Source organism: Sciurus vulgaris (genome assembly GCF_902686455.1).
Source record: "Sciurus vulgaris genome assembly, chromosome: 2".
In the NCBI taxonomy this organism is placed as follows: Eukaryota; Metazoa; Chordata; class Mammalia; order Rodentia; family Sciuridae; genus Sciurus; species Sciurus vulgaris.
In genome coordinates this window covers 102,746,347-102,766,006 of record NC_136462.1, presented here as the reverse complement: position 1 = coordinate 102,766,006, position 19,660 = coordinate 102,746,347, and the positions used below count along the sequence as shown (strand labels likewise).

General features: G+C 35.5%; 1 protein-coding gene across 2 annotated transcripts in view; it reads right to left on the bottom strand.

The window, feature by feature from the left end:
• The window catches only part of UNC13C (unc-13 homolog C), an 869,114-nt gene that overhangs the window by 93,750 nt on the left and 755,704 nt on the right, over positions 1-19,660 (bottom strand). For both annotated transcript variants that reach the window (XM_079129872.1, XM_079129871.1), the window contains 2 exons: positions 9,637-9,725; positions 3,358-3,507 (listed from right to left, as the gene is read on the bottom strand). In XM_079129872.1, the coding sequence (XP_078985998.1) occupies positions 3,358-3,507; positions 9,637-9,725 (239 nt within the window). The remainder of the gene's footprint in view (positions 1-3,357; positions 3,508-9,636; positions 9,726-19,660) is intronic.

The following is a 19,660-nucleotide window of genomic DNA, read 5'->3' as shown; positions in this document are numbered from 1 at the left end:
ACTACCAGATGGCAGATTCCTGAGGGATATCCTTGGAACTTTATCTCTGCTGCTTTGAAAACCATTGTTCAAGGGGAGTATTTCCAGTTTGCTGATGCAAATGTATGGTGTAGACAGGGTAGAAACCAGTAGATATGTCATGGCAGAATGACAAAAGTTATCTTCAGAGATAGATTTAGGATGATTTGAGATATAACAAATAGGCAAATTTTGCTGCAGACATGTCATTTCTGCTTTCTAAAGGTCTGAGTTTAAGAACTGATCTTCTGTATGTGGTCAGCTCATGTATTTGACTGGGTAAATAACCCTGCTTAGGCTGTAACCAGAACAGGAGTAAAATCAGTGACACGTATGCAGCTCTTCATGGGGTTTCTGCTAGTTGGAAATGGAGTTTACAGCTCATTTTATGAAGTGAAGCCATAAAGAAATAAGATGTTTTATTTACAGAGGCTGAACGAAGACAGATAAAACCTATGCATTTATAACATGATTTCTAAGGGGATTTTCTCTAAATCACTCTAAAGACTCTTGGTTCCCTATTGTTTGTTTTTAAAATAATTGAAAATTCAGGGGAAACCTAGTAACTGCTTCCTTAATGTAGCCAGATTAACTGATTTGATCATGCAAACCAGAAAGCATGTATTTTACGATCTGAGCTACCTAAATTGACTGAACACAGAGACAATTAACCATATGGTTTTCAAATGCCATGTGTATAACTGGTGTGGTGGTATAGATGTGAGGTGTCCCCCAAAAGATCATGTGTGAGACAATGCAAGAGAGTTTAGAGGTGAAATGATGGGGTTATGAGAGTCTTAATCTAATCAGTATACTAATCTGATAGAGATTAACAGGGTGTAACTATAGGCAAGTATGTTGTACCTGGGGGAGGTGGGTCACGGGGTCCTGCCTTTGGGGCATACGTTTTCTCCCTGTTGAGCAGAGTTCCTACTCTGCTTCCCAGTTGCCATGTTCTGAGCTACTTTTCTCTATTACTCTTCCACCGTGATGTTCTCGCACACCAAGAAATGAAGCCAATTATCTATGGACTGAGACCTCTGAAACTATGAGCCCCCAAAAAAACTTTCCTCCTCAAATATTGCTCTTGTCAGGTTTTTTGATCACAGCAAAGAAAAAGCTAACTGAAACAACTGTAATATAGTTGGTGATGCTGATGTAAAAACTTACCCAGATGTTATCCCTCCCCCTGGAATGCCTATCCCTCATTTCCATATATCCAGATACTGTTCACCTTCAAATTAACCATCCCAAAGGACATTTCTACTCACTCCCAAGAGACTATCACTTTATCACTGATTATGTTTATTTGTGTAACTTTCTTATTGCTCTTCCTAAACTGTTAGCTCTTTGAAAACAAAGTCAGTAGCTGACTTTTAAATATACATTATCTCTTTCTACTAAAAAGTACAAAAAATGGCATATACAATGATATAATAGAATATAATTAAAAGTAGAAAATTAAGCCTGAGTAAAACAAGGATCTAAATGCATGGAAAATAAGGGTCAATCCACTTTTTCAATTACCCCATTTTATTGGTGGTGAAATCCATTCTAAGTCCTTACACTTTGACATGTTACCAGTATCTTATACTTTCTCTTCCACAACTTTTTGGTTACAGAAAATACTAAACAAAAATAAATTTTTTAAAATGAAAACGGTATGTCTGCAAACTATCCATTGGTGTTCTAAAAATTAAAGGCCCTCCATGGAAGATGTAATCAAGATTGCTCAGTTCAAATGCTGTTGTTTATAGTGATGCAATTCTGTAATGTCCAAGAAAAGAGTCAAGTAACGAGAAGAAAGTTCCAAGGAATGCAAAGGGAATGATGTGGTTAGAGCGTCAGCCTGCATTAAGAAGGTAAAGATATAGAGAAGCATTTCATCTTTCTGTTTCTCCCTTTCTTCCTTTGCATCTTTGTCCTTTCTTCGTTTTCTCTTCTTCCTTCTTCCACTTACTTACTCACTTGCTGATCTACCTCTCATTATCTACCTACCTATTCACCTATTTTCCAGATATTTCTAGACAGAAGAAAATAAGATTTAATCTTTCTGCCAAATACTGAAATTAAATTGATAGGAATATTAGTCTTATATATGCAGTAAGATTATAATCAAAGGAAATAGAATTAAAATAGAAGTTCTAAATATACAGAAGAAATTATCCCTACTAATTCTTTGCTGGTCTTATTTTTGAGGAAGAGCACTATATCCTTCTTTTTAAAATCTTGCTCCTCTTGTTAATTTGTCACAACAATAATAAATGAGATAATACATGTAAACTACCATATGTGACAAGCACATGTAGGAATTGAATATTATTACTTATTTTTCCTCTTTTTTCAGTTCTGGTTTTGAGTACAGTTTGAATCTTCTTCTATCTGAAATGCCTATGATCAGAACTGTTTTATGTTTTGGAGTTTTTCAGATTTGGGGATACTTGCATATACTTCATCAGCTGAGGATCCCTTACGTAAAATTCTGTAATCTGAAGTCCTCCAAAATCTAAAACTTTTTGAGAATTGTATTGGCACTAAAAAAGTTCAGATCTTGCAGTCTTTCAGTTTTCAGATTTTTAAATTAGAGTTGCTCAAACTACCTTCGTGTAAGAAGTCATGTCTCAGGTTGCTTTAGAGCCATGATTCTTAATTGTGGACACATTTTAAAATATGGGTGCTTTGACCTTACACCAAACTTACTAAATTAGAACTGTTTAGGATAGGGACAAAGAAGCATCATCTCAAACAGTGACAACGAAGCCGACTTTTTGTCCTAGTTGGTTGGTAAGGCCTCCATTCCCAGCCACTCCCATCCCCACTAGGCTGTTATCACTCTCATACCAGGACTTTGACCCTTGTTTTCTTGGCTTTTCAGAGTCTAGAACAGGGTTTGATGGAGACAGACACTCAATGCATGGATACTGAGGCTTGAGTCAGGCAGATTGCCTTCCCACTGAATTCTTTTTCTTCTTCAGCAGGTTTCTGACATGAAATCAAATACTGTGGTCTCAATTCTATCTTTCTCTATGTCCAGGAGCATGCAAAACAATTTGCTGTCTGAGGACCATGAAATTTGAACTCTCTGTGTCTCAGAACAACAACACTCTTAGCTACCAATATTTGTTTCCTCTCATTTTTTTTTTCCTTTTATGTACAAAGTTGTTCATTTATTTTCTACCTGGTAATAAAATAAAATGTTGCTCTTTAATGAATGCACTTATTTTATAGACATGCTCTTAAAGCTGTTGTGCATACAAGAAAACAATTATTTTTTGTAAGACCTTATCAGTCAAGGAATTTAGAGCAATAAGTAAAGGTAAAAGTGGGCAGAACACTTACGTTTTGTCCAAGAAGTCCATAAGTGGTCTTAAAACAATCTCTGCATCCATTGCTGCACTGTTCTTATTAGACGTGCTATTTCCATTTGCTCTCATTTGATTTAGTTCTAAACTCATCTGTTTTATGCATTCTTCAATTATAAGCTGGAAACTGAAGAAGAAGAATATAAATTCTGGAATAAAAGTAAACATTTTTCCTGGGCTGTTTTAATTCTACCATGAGGGGTCTGATCTGTTTCAAATAGCATAGCATGAATTCTCTTGCTTGTTAGTTCTCAAACTTAATATTCAACTGTGAAAAAGAAAAAAAAATTGGTTACAATTTAAGCTTACTTGGTACTGTTACATGTGAAGCAGATAAAAGTGAAGCTTTTCAGATTGAATTAATTTGAATGGGGTTCATTTGGCCTCCATCTCTGACAGCAACAGCTGGTATGCTTTTCTGAGTATTTTTTGGAAAAATGTTACTCTAGAAAGACTGTTGGCATTGGGATGCACCTTCTTCACTTGCTTTTGGTAACTCCATACCCTCCTGACTTTCTACCACCATCTCTGGCTGCTCTCTCTCAATTGCCTGACCTCTACCCACTGTGGTAGGGTTGCCAAATTTAACCAAATAAAAACATAGGTTGCATAACTAAATTGGAATTTCAAATAGTAAATATTTTTAGTGTAAGTCTGTCCATGTAATATTTGGAACAAACTATACTAAAAATTATTTACTGTTTATGTGAAATTCAAATTCAACTGCATTTTTTCTGTTTACCCTACATCAGGACCCTCCAGGCTTGATCTCTGGATCACTCTTGTCCCTCACAAGACTGTCCCATCCAGATGGCCCAGGCCCATGGCTTCCATACCAGTTACATACTGGTGATTCTCAAGTTCACTTGTGCAGACCCAACTTATACCCCACACTCCAGACTGTTTTATTAAACTGACTGTGCAAACTTTCCACTTGGAAATCTGAGTTCCCTGTAGCCAATCTGTCAACAAACTGTCCTAAATCAAAAGATTTATTCCTCCCAAAACACTACTACGACCAACACACCCACATCTTTCACCTAAACTGGTGTGGTCATTTTCTAATAGTTTCTTTCTGTTCAACTCTCTTTAGATATCCTTTTAAAAAGAGACTGGATTGTGCTTCTTCCTCGTTAAAAATCATCAATAGCTTCCAAACAGAATTGTAACCAAATATAGAAGCATTTCATAGACCACAAAGTCCAATATGAGCTGGTGCTGGTGATCTCAATAATGTCATTTTGTGCCTCCCTTCTCTCAGCCTCACTGCAGTCCAGCTGTAACAGTCTCCCTGCTGTCCTTGGATGCTCCAAGGAGCATGTTTACCTTATAGTCACTGTTATGTACCCTCCACCAGGGAAATCCCCATGGCTATTTTGGTCTTTCAGTTTGGGCACAAGTCAAATGATTCTTACTCAGAGAAGTCTTCCTTGAGTCCTCAAACTAAAATGGCATTCCCATCATTCTCATTCCTTAACTGTTTATTTTTTCTTAATTGTCCATCATTTGACACACTGCCTACTTTTAGTTCATTTGTTTGCTGCCTATTGCCTCTACTAGAATATACGTTCCATAGGAGCAGGGACTTTGTTTTGTTCAGTGTTATTTACTGATACCATAGCACATGCTTAGGAAATTACAGGGACAGTAGTTAAATTTTTTTCAATATTGTATATTGAAAATTGCTAAGAGGATAGATCTTCAATAAAATTTTCTCACCATACACATAATTGATGACTCCATAGAGGTGACACATGGGTCAATTAGCTGGAGTTTTGTGATCATTTCATAAGGTCATTCACCTTAAATATCTATAATTTTTGCATGTTGATATCTCAATAAAGCTATCAAAAAAGAAATATTGGTTGAATGTACAGTGAATGATCTCCTTCCACCTGCCTTGACTGCTTACCACTCTCAGGATTTAAGCAAGTCTGTGAAGAGTAATCCTTTGCATTGTCTACTTTCCTTCTGTAGGTCCTCAGTAGCAGTTTTGGTGATTCTTAACTAAGTGTGGCAAGTAGTAACAGATTTAAGTAGTGGAGACTCTCAGTCTCATTTTTAAGACTTTTCCAACGATATTTCTATGTTTCTGATAATAGGAATAATTATAAGTATATACAGGCACACACACACATACACACACACACATATACACACACACAAAAAAACTACTTATGAGAATGGTAATAAATGAAAGCTTGGGAAATGGTTAAGTCAATGGAATGATAATAAGAAGGGAATTCCACTTAGTATTTGAAAGTACTAAGAGCAAGTCAGTCCTATTCTTCTTCCACACACAATGATTTTAATGGTATGTGAAAAGTCTGTAAATTACCCAAATTTTATATAGAAGTTTAGGAATTTTCATTATATAATGCTCTCATAATGAATTAAACAGAATATACATGCTTATTCATGTACACACATATAAATATTTAATAAATGTCTACTATGTGCCACTCACTATTTTAGGTGCTGAAAATACATCAATTAACAAAATGAGCAGAACTACTTGTTCTTATAGCATATATGAGATCTTCCTTTTTTTAGTTTTTCCTTTTACTTAGTGCCATGGATCTTTAAGAGATTTTAAATTACACAACTTAGATGTTTTTCTGGTTTCTAGTCCATTAGTAGCAGGTTAGTAAACAGGTCCTTAATTTGGGGCATAAATTCAAGACTTGATTCTACCTCTACCATTATGTTTGGCTTGTCTTCCATCTTTTTTATTGTTGTTGTGGGGATTGAACCCAGAGGTACTTTATCACTGAGCTACATCCAAGCCCTATTTATTTATTTATTGAGCATTAATTGTCTAAGTGGCTGGGGTTGGCTTCCAATTTGCCCTCTTCATGACTTAGCCTCTCCAGTCTCTGGGATTACAGGCATGCACCATCATGCCCAGCCTGTCTCCATCTTTGGATCCTGACTTCTTCTTGGTTTTCTTTACTGTTGAGAAGATCATTCTTACCCCTCTAGACTTGCCATTTGTATTAGTTCCTTGATCCTTGGATCTCAGCTGACCCCTTCCTTTCTGGGTATGACTCATTTCTTATCTATCTTTGTATTTATCTGTTTCAATGGAGTAAGCTCTTTCAAACTCTTTTCCAGAGGAATTCCAAATGCTGACTGTTTGGCTTTTATCTGGCTGCACCTGTGTTTGGCCTCTTGTCAGGTAGCAGTTGCAAGAGAGAGAGAGAATAGGGACGATGGGAAAAGTGGGGAAGGTTTGAGTCTTTGCAGGTGTGTGTGTATTTAATGGGGCTAATGGAGTAGACACTTGACAAGATAGAAACTAATGGCAAATAATGTTAGAAGTTTCTAATGAGTTGATTTCCCACTGGGTCATCAATGATCCTGCTGGCTTTGATAATAATCACCTTTGAAATGACTGCTTTCTTTTACACTGATTCTCAAAATCAAGGCATTGGGATAAGATGATAGATTGAGCAAAGGGCATGTAATTTATGTTTCAAATATGTGAAAAGCAGGTTCTTAAATAGATCCATATTGTAAACTCAATCAGAAGCCAGCTCTGTGTGTGGGTTCAAGCATGTGGAAGAAGTGTTCTCAGTATATCATGGACGATGACAGTCTATGTTTGCAAGAATCCAGGGTAAATACCTACATTTCACCTATAAAGCCTTTGTCTCTATCAATCTTTTTAGTAAATTCACCAAATAAGTATTTCCTCTTTCTTTCTTTTTCCCTTTTTTCCTTCCTTCCTTCCTTCCTTCCTTCCTTCCTTCCTTCCTTCCTTCCTTCCTTCCTTCCTTCCTTTCTTTTTTCCTTCCTTCCATTTTTTCCTTTTTTTTATGTTTTAAAAAGTCTTTAATAGCTTGAATAGAAATAGTGCAACTAAATAATAACAAACTTTGTGAGCACCCAAGGAGCCAAACACTCAGAAGAATTCCTATAAAATATTCCTGAGTTCTTTGCATATTTAATCCAGTCAGCCTCTGGAACTAAAGGTATCAGTAAGAGAGAGGCAGTAAACAAAAAATTGAAAACTATGTGTGAAAGCAGAAATCTAAGTGGCACAAGTTTTGAAAATTTAAAGAACATCTTTAATAAATCACTGAAGTGAACTCATGTAGTCATGCATCAGGAACCCAGTTATCCATGTTTCAAAAGCGTGGTTTGTCTCTTCTCTGGTTTTATTACAAAGTCATCCTAGCTGGTACACACAGTAGAATAACTTATTGTGTTTTTTAATGATATACCATTAAACTGGTTTTTGAAATTAATTACGTACTTATTTTTAAAGCTTTATATTGCCAATTTAGACCTAAGGACGGACATATTGAGGCTAAAGTTATCCAGTTTGACTTTGCAATGATTGCTGTGAACTTGCCATTCATCCTATGTGTGATGTCTCATAGCAACAAGCATATAGTAATCATTCTTTTTATAAGGGAAGCGTGACATGTGTCCTGTTTACTCTAATAATCCAAATAGCCCTAATTGAATGAAGTACTAAGTTCTTTTTCATACTTAAAAACTAATGAAGGAATGGGTCCTGGGTAGCCAGAGGTTTCAATATCTAGGCTAAAATATCTGACTTCATACAAATAATCACTTCAGGTGCCCTACTAATGGCACCACACCTTCCTTCAGAATTGACATTTGTCCAATTTTTTTTTTCCAAATCTGAATTCATAGTTTAGCTTTGTAAACCAAACTTTCCTCCCTCTCAAACAAAACAAAATACAAGAAAAAGCACTTGCTCATCAGAATGTTTTTCAGAAAGTAGTTTAGTTTGCTTTATTTATATTCTAGTTCTTTTTATTTTTTGTGAAGTTCTGAACACGTCTTGCTACTCTTGACTCATTTGTTCTTCCTCTAACTTTGCTAAATAATTCCTCCTATTGCCTTTGTAGCTGAAGGCAACAGTATTTCTGTTAGCCACACATTAATGTGCAAGCAGACCAGGGGCAAGCCTGAAATGGCTGAGCCATAGCCCCATTGCTAATTGTCAGGGCCAGTGAACCCCACATTTCTGAACAACTTCTTCCTCTCCAATTCCACATATAACTGCTTTAAGGTTGCTGATTAACATTCAGGCCAAGAAGGCAGGGTCATGCAGACAAGCTAATAGTACTGAGCAGAGGCAGCAACTACCCTGATCTCTTTCCGCTGGAGGCTCCTGCTCAGCACTTGAGGTGTGAGGTTGGCTCCATAACAATGAAGCCACTTGGCTAAGGGAGTTATTAATGCACCTCTGATCATTAAGAGAAGGATAATATGGGTGTTTTATTTATTGTGCTTTATTCTTGTATGTGAGGAATACAAGTGTTCAGTGTTGCTTCTGTTTAGTCTTTCTGATTAAGAAAGGCATTGTTAATCAGCAAATGTTTATTCATCATGTATCTTTTGAAAACGTGATAAATAATGAGTAGTGTTCAAATACATAGTCCCTGTCATAGAAGCAACCTTTATAATCTCATTGGAAAACTGAACACATAGTTTAAATTGGTAAGTCAGCATGTAGCAAACTAATATTTAAAGTAAATTCTATATAAAATTAATGAACTTCTTCAAAGATATATTTGCTTTCTATCTGTTTTAACATTTGAAAATGAGATGATTCTTGCACAGGACCAAAATCAAATTTGTCTATGATGAACTTCTCTTACTTTAGAACCATACCATATACAGACTAAGTTGATTTTTTTTAATATGGAAAAAATGTAGATATGTCAGTAGTTTCCAAACTCCTACCCATGGGAGAGTTGCAGTCATATCTCTAAGCCTTAAAAACAAGAATCCTGACTTCATTTGATATAGGGTTAGGGGTTCAGGCATTCTGAAGTACAACTGCATCAATATGTATGGCATGAGCACAACTCATATTTATTTCATATGTAAAATTTTTTCTTTCCTCCTTCCCTTTCTCCATCCTTTCAATAGCCAGTTGCCAACCTCTATATGCTGGAATTGCAGACAGGTATGAGATATGATTACAGCCCATAAGGAGCACAGAAGAAAGTGATGGAAACCAGACCAGTAAATCAAAACCCACAGCACAGTGTTCCAAGTGGCAGCCAACTGAAGGATGCATAGAGTTCTGGGGAGCATTCGGCATGATATCACTATTAGAGAGAGGGATCACAAAAGAGTTTCCAGAGGAGGCTATGCTTAGATCAGGTCTGGAAGCTAAATGGATTTATCCAGTCAGAGGAACAGTACTGAAGGCAGGAGTATTATAAATGAAATCTAACAGGTTTAGATAATGGCTACTCAGGCCACTTACCTTTCACCGTATGTGACACTGAGCTCATCCAGAACCCCATTGAGTTTAACTTGAAGTTCTTTGAGAATAGTACTAGCTTCAGGATCCAGCTGCAGAGAGATCATAAACAATGTTACTTTGGAGTTTTGGAGAATTATGCCTTTATTTCTATTAGAAGCATTTTCTTCTTCTATCCAAACAACACATACATATTTTTTCATTTTATTCACCTTTGAAATCAAATAAAAAAGTTTAGGAAATTATAAAGAAATGGGGGGTGGTTCTTGCATATGGAAAATATTTTTAATTGCATGGCATGCTCACAAATAAGGCTAGATAGCAAAGGTTTTGTTGGTTACAGCAATGGGATTCAAGACATGACAGAAACATCCTCGAGAGCATGGTATTTTCACAGTTGAACATGTGTTGCTTCAAAATATATTTCAATTTTCAATATCACTGTAAACCCATAGATCCATTAAAAATATAAATTCAGTTAAAAAGTAACTTTTGAGAACAAGTTGAGTATACCTAATCCAAAATGCCTGAGACCAGAAATGTTTCAGATTTCAGAGTTTGTCATATTTTAGAAGATTTGCTTAGATTTTATTGTGTTAGCATTTGTTATCCAAAACTTTGAAACTTGGAATGCTCCAAAATCTAAAACTTTTTGAGCAATGTCATGACACTCAGAAAATTTTGTTTGGAACATTTTGGATTGGAGATGCTAAACTCGTGTCATCTTGTTACTTCTTGGAAGGTATATTTTGCCAACTTTATAATTTTAAAGTAATGGAAAAAACAAATTATCCAAGTACTTCTGTTTCTCTGGAGATAATAGGTCTGACTTCTCTTCCATGGTATCATTTGTAAGCTGGAGTTCAAGATTCAAGTTTTAACATTTTATTTTTCTTCAGGACCTCAATTACTTAAATTTGAAGATAAGCTCATGAGCAAATTTTGGGGTAAAAGAAAAAATAATCAAATCGAATAATTTAATTTTGATACTCATTCATACAGTGCAAACTTTAGACAATAATTTTATTTTTATCTTAGTTGTTCTTAAAATAATGTTAGTAAATATGACCAAATATCTTACTATAAGTAAACACAGATAATAGACACACCAATCCATTAACTTGAAGTTATTTTTTCAATTATGGTGTAAGATTAACATATACTTGACCAAGCATTTAGAAATTTCTATTTTTGTTTGTAAACAAAACGGAACTTTATAATAGATTTAATGTATCAAGCAGAGAGAAATTCATGTGAGAGACAACCTGGAATATTCTCTGAAATTAAAATGCAAGTCAATCTTCCTTCCTTTATCCTTCAGAAATTTAGTATCCTACCATTAATATCTATAGTTCTTGCACAAGCTGATCTACTACTGAAAAGAAGAGGAAGGGATAAAGACTACTTTTGAGAGTAAAAAAATTCAACCATGGCTTACTGTAAATGAGACAATCTAAGAAGCGTATCAAATAAATATAGGATCCAATGTCAGTTTAATCTCCCGGGACCTAGTCCAGGACAAAGAAGTTTCCCTGAGTTTACACCTGACCTAAATTCTGTAATCCTCCAAGAGCACTTTATAATGCTAAGAATTGGTTAGGAGGAAGTATTATTCACATTCTCATCAGCTGGGTAGCTCTAGGCTCTAGGGACATGACTAAAAACATTGAAATGAAAATCAAAAATTGCATTTGTCATCTGAGACTTTTCTGATTATATCACACCAATCCTTGATGTCAGTTTCAACTCAAATCCAGGTAATTTTTAAGATTGCTCAGTTTCTGTCCCTCTATCAGAGCCAGTGTGATTCTTCAGTCTTTAGCTTGTATCTGTTTCTAGTATCAGATGTGCTCACTGCCCTTGCAGAACAGACACATGGGCTAATAGCACACAGACTTTCCTGAGAATGGGAAAATCATAACACCTGGAGTCTCGTATATTCCAAGAATTCTGTTGAGCTATAACCAGCTGCGGGACAGTGATGCAGAAAGACAAATAGACAGTGTGGGAAGCCCATTCTTATTTAGTGGAATTAGAGGAGGTTGAGCCATGTGATGCAGAGGCCTGGCTTCTAGGAACTGCTGGGAGGCAAATGGCGCTGTGTGGGAATGGTTCCCTGTCTCCTTATGGAATTACTCCTTAAGTGAATGTCTCCCCTAACTCCACCCTATCCTGTCCATCACGGAAGAAGCTCCTCGCGGTCCTTGCCCCCTTTACCTGTGTGTCTATGAATAAAAGAGAGGTAGGACACAGCTGGGATGACCAGACCTGTCACACCCCCTCTCTAATAAAAAGAGCATTGGCTGTCGTGTGTTAGGTTTTTGGGTAATAGAAAAACCGCCAACATCCTCCTCCGGCAATCAACACTTTCCTCCTCCACGTGGGATGTGGCAGAGAGGACTCTGACAAGAGAGTATATGCTTACTTTTAAAAGACCTAAGACTAATAGCATTTAAATTCAATTAGCCTAGTAAATCATGGCGTCCTAAACTTTAATGAAGAAAACATTTGTGGATTGCCCTTTCCAATCCTAGGGACCATTATAAGATGGATGTTTATTATTGTATTTTCTTACTACTTTGATTCCACCTTTAACTTGATTTCAATTGTATAAAACCGTAGGAAAAATGGAATTAAAGAAAAGGTGTTCTGCAGGCTCCTTGAATCCCTGCAGGTATAGGTAGCAGCTTCCTACCTATACCTCCAAAGAATGGCTCTGAAAATAGCATTTTCTACAAGACACAGGGTGGGGCTGCTTCTCATTTAAAGTGTGTATTTGGTTTTCATATTACTTTGATAAACACACAGAGGTGATTTGTTCACCTGTTAGTATAATAACTTTTAAGTTATACAAACAAGGTTATGTAGGCCACTTGGATGAAATTGTTATTTTCCCATAAAATTATTTAATCTACACTAGGTATTTGGTGACTAGATTTCTTATCAAATAACTGGTTATTACTTCAAAATCTGAAATTGTCAGAAGACAGTAATTTGAACATTGGATGACAGTTTTAATGCTTTGTTTTAATGTGTTTCTAAGTAGGTTCAAACAGAATGCTTTAGTCATATAACCAGGGCAAAGTAAAACAAATCAAAAGGGAAAATTTTTAGTTTCAGTTTCTGATTCAAATAATACCACTAAAATAGGCACAGCAATTCTGAGGCCAATATGTATGACTCTTGGAAATTACACGTCTTTGCAACAATGAGAAAAATGGCATATATATCACATTTATATAATTATAAGATAATCTTGTTAGGTAGCAAAATTACCAATACTTGAGTCTTTCTATATTTCTTTATGTACCCAAATTGAGGAAATATTCCTTACTCTACAAACCTTCTATAGTTTTAAGAAATAATATACTGGGATTTAAGATTTCATTGTCTAAATTAGCAATGGCATATTTTCAAAATTATTAGCTACTTTGGAAGCGTAAAAAACTACATAATATTTTCCAGGAAAATTGAAAACTTAGCCAAGTTATAGAAGCGTTAATAATAGAAATAAACTTGGGTTATTGTACTATTACTTAAGGTTATTATTAAAAATAAAAAGAACAGAAAAAATCTTCAATCATTTGAAAATCATTATTAATACATTTACTCTAAGTTATAAACTGAATTAGCATGTGTACCTCAACAACTTAATTGGCTGGCTAAATAAATAAATTTCCATGTAAAGAGGAATGTATGCAATGACAGTTTAAAGATACTGAGTAAAATTCTAAATTTATAATTTAAGCCTTCATTCACACTCTATGAAAGGTTTGGGAATTCCAAAATCTAGGCTGGTTCTCATGAGCAAAATAAACCATAGTCATATACAGTGAGTCATTGAGCTTTTACACCATTGAGATATTTTACATCACTGCACTTTGGAATAGAAATAAATTGTCTGAGAAAGAGAGCAGTAGGCACGGTGTCTCTTAAGTTCTTTTTCCTTAAGGAAAAATTTCTTTAAAATGCAAATTACTTATCATTTTCTTTTGCAAATCTTCCCTCAAATGTCCCTCCCAGTCAGGAGAAGCTTTAGCTTCTGCATTAACTGTACTTTTTTCTATGTGCCTATAATGCTCTTATAACTGTTTTCTTATAAATCTCTCTTTTACAGAACTTGACCTTACTCTTCTAGTAAGGATGTCTATCCCAAAGTCCTGTAGGCCTAGGAATTTACCAAATGTTTGAGGAAGGAGTTGAGGACAGACAGGAGCAGTCCTAGTCTCCAAAAGCTGCTTCTCCTGGGACTGATAACCTGGCATCAACTATTAACAGGATCCTTTTGCCTTTGAAATTACTTATTCCCTGGCAACACTGTGCTGTGGACTTACCAAGTTAGTGTTGATTTCAAGTATTTGTCTTATTTCCAGACCATGTTAGATTATGCCCTGATATTTATTTGGTTGAGAAAACATGGTTACCAAACCAACTCTGTGTGTGTGTGTGTGTGTGTGTGTGTGTGTGTGTGTGTGTGTATACTCTTTCCCAGCACAGATTGTTTCCCTATGGATCTAAAGACTATATACATTCTGTCATCTTCTTTAAATAGCAATTACTAAATTGACCATTAAGCTCTTGCTAGAATTATTGGCAGTGGGCTGCAAAGTGGCATTGAGACTCTTCGGATACCATGATACAAATTCTTATGAAACAGAATCTGCGTGGAAGAAGTTAAAGATCTTTAATGTGAGTTTTATTTTTTATCCACAGTTTTTACTACCATCTCATTTCCTTTCTTTCCTCTAGGTTTCTAGGCTGCTGCCTTGCCTTGTGTTCAGCTCATCAGTATTAGGAGGCTATTATCTGCTCATCTAAAAAAGTGCAGATCAGAAAATAAGGTCACTTCCTAGTCCTCATTTCCCCAGAAAACGGGCCTAAAGTTAATACATTAGTCTGGTGGGTCCACCCTTTTTAATATTTTGAACTTAAATTCTTTAATTTTTTGCATTGAAGACTTTAATTCTTTTGCACTAAATTCCTCAAAATTTTTGTATTAGATATTTTAATATTTTTAAATTAAATACTTTAATAAATGCAAATTTCATCACTATTTCTATGAAAAAGAAAGCCTTATTTCTAAGAAAAATGTTCAACTTGAACTCATGATTCCTTCTGGGTTTCATTCTATCCATTATCCCTTTTCTCTTCATCCTCAATCCCTCTTTGTTACTTTTATTGATGACTCATCATATAAATAAGTTGCAAAACCATTTATGTTAAAATATAAATACTGAACAAGTAATGAAAGAATACCCAACTTATTTGGAACTTCCCACTCATTGACATGTAGCTAATAACTTGACTTTGAAACTGCTTAAGACATTAAGCGAAAAATTTGTTGACTCCGCATCCTTCTCTCTTAAATATTCATTAATCCTCTGCAATATGGCTTCTGCTGTGGATATACCACTGATACAGTCACATATAGGTCACTAATGATCTCTTAATTGTCGAATGCAGTGACCTTATTTATCCTACTCAGCCTTATCTCACACTGTGCTTTACGCAATTTCTCAAGCTTGTATTTTCTTGCTTCTCTACCTAAGATTTGTGTCTTTCGTTAAGTCCTCTGTGTTCCCCTGACATATTCCTTTTCCTTTCCAGTCTTCTTTTCATCCTGATTCTCTCTTTGAGCAATCACATTCATGACTATGGCATCAAATACCTGCACGCTAATGATGCCCAGATTGATTATCCATAGCCTTAATAGAATGCCTGAGCATTAAGTCTATGTTCTTGAGTACCTATTAGACTTTTGCACTTCAATGGTGCACACAAATCTCAGTCACAGCAGTATATATCAAAAACGGAACTTATTACCTGGCCATCCTTTATTATTTCTCCTCTTGTTTTTGCTGATTTAGTTAGTGACATATGATGGTTAAAGCCTTCTTCTACTTCTGTCTTCTTCCTCCCATATTTACTTGGATACCAAGTATGATTGAAAATATCTCTTAAATGTTTTCTCCATTTTTCCTATCCTTTTCACTTCCAGATTCCTTTTTCTGGTCTAGTGTATTACTATCATCTCTGATTAAGTTGTGCGCTTGTTTCCTGTTTTCCCCTTCTGACCCTCTAAATGTTGTTCCCAGAGTTATTTAATAAATCTAAATCTGATCTTAGCACTTGCTGATCCCTCAAGCTGGCTTTCAATCAGGGAAGTGTTACAAGACATTTCTCAGAATCTTCTCTGGGTTCTTACTGTTTATTTTGAAGAGATCAATTTTCTCCAAACTTTCCACTTACTAGCATCTGTTCACCTTATAAGGCCCAGTTAAACCTAAAATATATAATTTGAGAAACAGGGAAAAATTCCTTACTGAGCCTAGTATTAGGTAAAGTCCCTGAATGCCCTAAATCACTTTATAGAGCTATGGTACTCACTTGAATAATGCAGTGTGTTGTCAGAAATAAAATACATGGTCCTCTCTATTGCAGATAAATGTGCCCCAGCTCTAACAATGCTACTGTTTTGTTTTTTTTTTTCTTTTTAAAAAATTCCCTTTGGAGAGTTCTTCAAGAACTTAGATGACCATTTTTCAGAGATAGACTATGGCATATTTCCTATCCCATTTAGATGTGCAAGAATGTTATGCTAGAAGTATCAGTTACAGTGCATAAATTGATGTTTCTAACTCGGTTTCAAAAAATGGAAGAACATCAGTAACTGTCTCCCGTCCTAATTAAAGAGTATGCAGTGAATTCAACTGTCATTGTGTTTCAAATCAATTAAATGCCTTTGAGATGTGTGAGTTTCTTTAGCCTAGAGGACTGAAGGGAAAAATAGAATGCCTCTTCTTTTGAAATTCATTCAGTGTAGTTTTGAGTTAGTGAAGATGTAGCAAAGTCTGGATTTTCATATTTCTGTTTCTCTGTACAGTTTTACTTTAAGTTACATCTTCAAGTCTCATGAGTGACGTGTCATTCTTTTCTCTTAATTTAAATATTTTCTTCCCTTCTCGCCTATATCGTATACCACCCCTTAACTTTATGAATTGCTAACAAGGTTCTTGTCCTTCTAACTACAGAAATTTAGAGCATAGTGCACCTTACTTCTTTTTGAAGGGAGGAAAACCAGCACCTACATGATGTGTCATGGTTTGGGAGCAACAGGGAGATTGAAGTATAGCACGTTTAGAAGTTATTTTCTTTGAAGCAACTCTCTTCTGAAGATATCCATTAAAAAGAGATAATTGTTAATAGACTAGATGAGAAAAATTCTGAATCAGGAAGTGAAAAGGACAGGACGAATAGAAAAAATGCTTCAGAGATAATATAAATCATTTTTGATATCCAAATAAATATGAAGGAAGAAGACCGAAATCAAAGATGACTTTCACATTTCTGCCTTAAGCAACTGTATTCTAAACCAAATTGGAGAAAACAAGAGGAGAAATAACTTGATTGTAAAGGAATCTGGAGCTTATTAGCTGCATATTTGGGCTGCCTAACTGTCCAACTGTACAAAGTAGGAATACGTTGGGAATAGAAGAAATAAGACAATCTATGGTCAGAACATTATCCTCTCAATACTGCCTTCTTGTCCCATCCCACTCTCTTTCCCTTTTGGCTTTTCACATGACTGCATTCATAGTGAATCACTGTTCACCACTGTGAATACATGTTCAATGAACTGAAATCAGTACCTGTTGAACATCAAGTTTTGGGAACACCTCAGTGAGACATTTGAAAGAGATGCCTGAAGAAGCCAAGCCAGGTGTGGCACTGTATGCCTGTGACCCTAGAAGCTAGGAGTCTGAGACAGGAGGAGTCCAAGTTCAAGGCTAGTTTCAGCAATTTGGCGAGGACCTAAGCAATTTAGTTAGAGACCCTGTTTCAAGAAAAACAAAAATGACTGGGGATACAGTGGTAACGTCTCCTGAGTTCAATCCCCATTACAAAACAACAACTACAACAAAAAACAAGACCAGAGAGATGCCTGAGGACTCTGAGGACCTCTCAAGCAAGAGTTGAGGGAGGATGATCTGGGTTTTAGAAGTTAGGATTAGAGTAGCAGGAAGAAGGAAAGGGGGCAGACTGGTTAAGGGCTACAATGTTACTTTTAAGAGGCATAAGTTCTAGTTCTATAGCACAGCCTGTGTATATAATAATAACAGTAATGCATTGTGTATCTCAAAATAGCTAGAAGAGAGACTTTTCACTGCATTAAAGGGTTGGGGTTGTGGCTCAGTTGTAGAGCACTTGCCTGGCATGTGTGAGGCCCTGGGTTTGATACTCAGCACCACATATAAATAAATGATTAAAATAAAAGATGCATTGACAACTAAAAAAATTTAAAAAACAGAAATGATAAGTGTCACATATGCTAATTATCCTGATTTGATCATTACAGTGCATACATGAATTGAAACATCACATAGTAACCCATAAATATGTGCGTTATGTGTCAATCAAAAAAATGAAAATAATAAAGGCCAAAAAGCAAGAAAAGTGGAAAAGGAGGTTTTTCTAGTGACTACATTGAAATATGGTTTGTTATGGTAGGTATAAGCAATTAAAAGTGATTGCAACAAAATAATGACATTGTCTTATTATAGAGGATGGCAGTTACTGTGAAACTATTCTTTCCCTCCTGGCTGTGCATGTATCTGTTCTTAAGTTTCCTCAAGGTTCAGAGAGAGGTTATTCTAAAAGGATACTTGGCAGTATGTGAGTGACCCTCTGATCTCTGTAATGCTCTAGGGAACAAGGTTAACAAGCAGCACCTGCTGGGACCTCTATTTCATTTTGACATGGATTGCTAGTCCAGAAACCTCTCAACCACCTTGGTAGCTTCTTTCCTTAATTTCACAAGCTAAGCTGTAACCAGAATTTATGTGGAATACTGCTGGATTCTTAATAATATTTATTAAATCGCCTCAATACAAATTGCCCTTCTAGTCCTTCTTATTCTTTTAATTTTCTATTAAATCCAATTTGTTAACTCTAATTGCAGAGATGGTTAGGGAGAGAAAGAAACCAAGCAATGACTACATGCTGAAAATAAATGGCTAGCACTTCAAACATTCAATTCTCCTTGTTATCTGGTACTATAGAATGAAAAAATAAATCGTTGCTTTTACTGAATTAAAAATAAAGTCAGATGAAGTCTTACCTTTGAGCTTTATTTACACAAGGAGAATCCAGAGATTGGAGTTTATTTGGATTATTGCAGATTAAGGTGTAACAATTACCTTCATTTAAAGAATATTTTCAAACTTAAAAAGATTGTTATTTTTCTCTCATGAATCTTATCTCTTTAATCATTTGGAGTCTCCTCACAAAGTTCAAGGTTTTCTTTTTGTGTGTGTGTGGGGGAGGCGAGTAGTGCATCTTACTAATTATTGTATCTCTAGTGCCTAGTAAAATTTACAGCATGTAATAGGTGCTCAGCAAATAAATATTTGTTGAATGACAAATGAAGGTCTAAATTCTGTTTTCATATTCCACCTGTTCTAGCCTCTATAAAGCATTTAGCCTGAAGGGGAAGAAATGTTTGAAATGGTTCAGACAGACATGAGATATCAGGATTCTGGATATCTCTTTCATTAAAAGCTGAAAGGTATCTCTGCTCTAATTGTTTACAAGATCTACTCCTTGTAATTCCTTGAGGCCAAAAACATCTTTTTAATGGTATTTCCTACTCCCATTCCTACCCTGAAAATACAAGTAGATAACAATGGATACTTAAACATTGCCATTTACAAAGTTTTTAAATTGTTTTAAGAAACAATTTTAGAACTGAAAGTAAAATAATGTAATTAGTTGATATTGTCTTTTTTTAATTTAACTATGTCTAACATAGACTGTATGATTTATTTTAAAATTTATTTTATAGTTGCTAAAAAAGATAAAACAGCCAATCAATCCTCATTAATTTGTTTAATACTAAATTATATCTCTGTGTACCTTGGGGGAGAAGTTGAGTTAGATCAGAAACCTGAACATTAAGTTTAAATCTACATAACCACTTTTTAAAGATTATACACAAAATGTAAGCATAAAGTCCAGAACATTTTTGGAA